The sequence below is a fragment of the Triticum dicoccoides genome, chromosome 2B, assembly GCF_002162155.2.
Source record: "Triticum dicoccoides isolate Atlit2015 ecotype Zavitan chromosome 2B, WEW_v2.0, whole genome shotgun sequence".
Taxonomy (NCBI): domain Eukaryota; kingdom Viridiplantae; phylum Streptophyta; class Magnoliopsida; order Poales; family Poaceae; genus Triticum; species Triticum dicoccoides.
Window position 1 is genome coordinate 651,728,045 of NC_041383.1, and position 4,031 is coordinate 651,732,075.

The 4,031-nt window shown below is 54.9% G+C and overlaps 1 protein-coding gene across 1 annotated transcript; it reads right to left on the minus strand.

Annotated features, from left to right (window-relative positions):
- Nucleotides 1-1,416: 1,416 nt before the first annotated feature.
- LOC119361099 (cationic amino acid transporter 8, vacuolar-like) lies at nt 1,417-3,741 on the minus strand. Its single transcript, XM_037626469.1, has 2 exons — nt 3,708-3,741; nt 1,417-3,598 (listed from the first exon to the last, which is right to left on the minus strand). The coding sequence occupies exons 1-2, from the start codon at nt 3,739-3,741 to the stop codon at nt 1,701-1,703; spliced, it is 1,932 nt and encodes a 643-aa protein (XP_037482366.1). The 3' UTR covers nt 1,417-1,700.
- Between the last annotated feature and the right edge of the window lie 290 nt (nt 3,742-4,031).

Below are 4,031 nucleotides of genomic sequence, written 5' to 3' on the forward strand. Positions count from 1 at the left end.
GCGCAACTACTTCGTGCCACACGCCCAAAAAGTACTACTCATCTCCATCCTGCGCGTGTGGCACGAAGCAAATATGCCCACACGTCCTGGCGCAGCTAAAATAGGTACCCACGGGATGACGATTTAGTTGCCATCTGGGATGGCAGATGTAGTTATCCGGGATGGCAAATATGGTTGTAAAAGCATGTCAACTCTCTCTGTTTTGGTTAACTATAGTTGCCATGTCTAATTTATGGTAGTTGTTGCGTGTAATTAAACCATAGTTGTCATGTGTGATTAACTACTTGCCACATATGGTCAAATAATAGTTGTCATGTGTGTTTACCTAGTTGCCATGTGTGGTTAATAACAGTTGTCATGTATGTTTATCTGATTGCCACGTATGCGCAACTGCAGTTGCCGTCTAGCAAACGAATCATAGTTGCCATGTGTGTTTACCTAGTTGCCATGTACGCGCAACTGCAGTTGCCATCCAACAACATACGACTGTCGTGTGGGCGAAAAACAGTTCGCCCACACGCGCATGGACTAGGTGGTGGCTGTGTGGGCAGAAACTAGTTCGTCCACACAGCGCAGCTAGCAACCGCGTGCTGTGGGGCGTGTGGGCGACCTCTATAACACCCACACACCGGCCTTGTCCTACGTGGCACACAAAAACTGCCTCGGCGTGTCAAGATTCATGTAAACTTAACTGGACGGTGATCCAAGCGTGTGGGCGGGTTGCAATGTTGCTACACGTGCGGGCGTTAGTGTTTTCGTATTTTTTCCCTTAGAATCATGATATCTAATCTGCTACTCTATTGGGGCAAAAAAAAAAGGAAAACATCCACAAAATTATCTAAGAATCATCAACATTCAACAATCCAACATATTCTAGTCTCTCGTTTTCTTGCAGGGAAACAATCCAACATATTTTGCATAGCATATAGATCATTTACAAGTTTAACTTGGTTTTAGCACCGGACGAGAAAGAACACACCAGAAGTTGATGATGAACAACAACATAGGGTGAAGAGGAGTCATTTCAGAGTGAGTTAAACCTTCTTTCTTTTCTTCCTTGTACTGGTGCAGAATCAAGTGAAAGTTCGGATGGAGTCATGGAAGCGAGGAGCACGTGCTCTGTTCTTGTACCACGTTGCGATTGAATACATAATCTGTGTGAAAACATGTGTGCCATTGTTTGGAATTTCCTGCCAATCTGTAGTGAGTGCGCTGACATAGTACTACTTACAGTACTGCTTTATGAAACACGGCTTTCAGCCTTTTTATCACGCTGAAAGGCATGATTTCAGGAACTCTTTTCAAAAGAATACGACGTCACAGCTGAAAAATACTGTAACAACGACGTTCATTTTGTTAGCCTTACTGTTTCAATAAGACCCTTTAACAATGATGATAGATAACAGGGGTGCACAATTGAATAAAAAATGTTTTAGCTTGTACAGAAATCATGACAAATTATATTCTCTCCGTCACCCAAAGTTGTCTAAGTCAATGATACTTATTTTGGGATGGAGAGAGTACTGTACTAGCCATGGAACTAGCTCTGCTCATGGAGTGAAAAAAAAATCTGACTCTGGAATCTTTGTCCCAACTAACTATGCTACCAATTCGAGTAACCAGCCACCAAATATAGCCTAAAAGTTCACAGACCGACATGGCAATATGACTTACTCCAACTAGAAACCACTCTCACTGTCTCATGCCGGCAGCGTGGACCCTGGCACAATCTTCCCCTGCTCGACATTCTCGGCCACGACGTCGGCCGCCGTCGCAGAGTGCGCCACGTCGTACGTCGCGTGCACGCCGAAGAGCACGTAGTACACAAGCATCGCCACCGTGCAGATGCCGAAGCGCAGGTAGGCCATGGACCCGAGCGAGCCCATCAGGAACAGGTTGGTGGCCACGGACATGGCCGGCAGCCACGGCATGAGCGGCACGCCGTACACCTTGGGCTGCCGCTGCTGCTTCGCTGCCAGCGCCAGCCCCGCCGCGCCGGCCGCCCAGCCCACGCCGAACACCGCGTACCCCGGCCACCGCCTGGCGTAGCGCGAGTTGTAGTACGCCGAGAGCCCGATGGACGACAGGACCACCAGCGCCAGGAAGGCGAGAAAGGTGCGCAGCTGCTTGGCCGGGGTCTTCCCGGCGACGTAGTACCGGCGGACGAGGAGCGCGACTGCGACCAGGGCGAAGATGAAGAGCGTGCTGATGGAGGAGACGGAGGCGAGCACGTCCAGGCTCGAGAAGAGCGCGACGCAGGCGGCGCCGAGCGTGACGGCCATGGTGGCGTACACGGGCGTGCCGGTCCTGGGGTGCACGAGCGCGAAGTATGGCGGGATCATGTGCGTGCGCGCGATCTGCGTGGTGTACCGCGCCTGCCCCAGCGCGCCCACCAGGAGGCCGCTCGTCATGCCCTTGAGCGCGCCGAGCGCCACGACGTAGCGCGCCCACTTGAGCCCGGTCGCGGCGAACGCCACGGAGTAGGCGGCGTTGGGGTCGATCTCGCTGTACCGCTGCATGCCGACCAGCGCCAGGGACATGGCGCAGTACACCACGGTGATGGCCGACATGGAAGACAGGAGGCCGAGCGGCACGTCCCGGCCGGGGTTCTTGGTCTCCTCCGCCATGGTGGCCACCATGTCGAAGCCCGTGTAGGACCAGTACACCACCGCTGCCGCGCGGAACACGCCGGCGGCCCCGAAGGGGAAGAAGGTCGGCTCGACGAGGTTGCTGGAGTGGAAGTGCGAGAAACCCGCGCCGACGACGAAGGCGATTATGACGATGCCGATCACGGACGCCAGCGAGTTGATGGTGGAGGTGAGGCGCGCGCCGGACATGGCCAGGGCGGAGGTGCAGATGAGGACGACGACGGCGATGGGATCGAGCAGATTGAAACCTTCAGCGAGCGCCGGGACGTGGATGCGGAGCGCGTCGGTGTCGAGCCCGAAGAGCGCGGCGAGGTAGGACGTCCAGGAGCGCCCGAGGCCGGCCGCCCCCACGACGGCCTCCAGCAGTATGTTCCCGGCGGCGAGGAACGCCGCCATGTCGCCGAGCTCGACCCGCAGGTACGAGAAGGACCCCCCGGCAGATGGGATCTCAGTGGCGAGCTCCGCGTAGCAGAAGGACGAGAGCAGGGCGGAGAAGCCCGCGGCGGCGTAGGCGAGCGGGATGGCGGGACCCGCGTCGAAGCGGGCCTCCTGGCCGGTGAGCACGAAGACGCCGGAGCCGACGACGGAGCCGAAGCCGAGGAAGGCGAGGTCGACCCAGGAGAGGCAGCGGCGCAGCGGGTTCTCGCTCTCGGCGAGCAGCGTCCCCGCCTCGACGGCCTCGGAGGACCGGGCGGCCACGCGGTCGCGCAGGCGCGGCACGGTGGCCGCGAGCGCGCCGCCGTACGCGCGCCAGCTCTGGAACGAGGGCTCCGGGAAAAAATCGGCTTTGCTCCACCGCCAGTACCGCCGGCCCTGCTGCGGCTCCCCAGCCGCCATCGCTGCGCACGCAATTGGGATTGGAACTTGGACGCGAGTGCTGGCAAAGGCTGGGATTTGACGAGTGAATATAGACGAGTTACGAGAGGATTGTAATTCGTTTCCGATATTATCTCAACAAACTACCGAAAAACAGAAAAAGAAAAGAAATTCAGAAATAATTCGTTTCCGATATTATTCTTCGGGAAATATATCGAGCACACGCACCAACCGCTGTCTTACCGTGCGGCGCGGTGACCGTTCGATCTGGCTGCATGCCTCTGGTCCGTTTGATGCGAGGGGCGCCGCATAGGAGGTCAAATAAGTACGTTGTATTTGTAGATAGAGCCAAACACGTACGTAGTACGGAGTATATATAGTATACTTAAAGAAAAAGTATTTTTTATTAGGAAAGAATCTCGGCAAAAAATATATTAGGAAAGAATCAATATACTTTAGACCTCAATAACTGGGAACGACAGCTGTGTAGGTACGCCAAACGAACAGAACGTTCCGCGAGAACGTTTTATTCTAGAATGTGTGTATGTCTCACCTAGATATGAGATA

Bases quoted from the DNA above. Each gene is read 5' to 3' on its own strand.
- LOC119361099 (XM_037626469.1), bottom strand. From the start codon at position 3,741: ATGCAGCCAGATCGAACGGTCACCGCGCCGCACG. The intron at 3,599-3,707 runs GTAAGACAGCGG...TAGTTTGTTGAG, and splicing joins AACGGTCACCGCGCCGCACG to ATAATATCGGAAACGAATTA.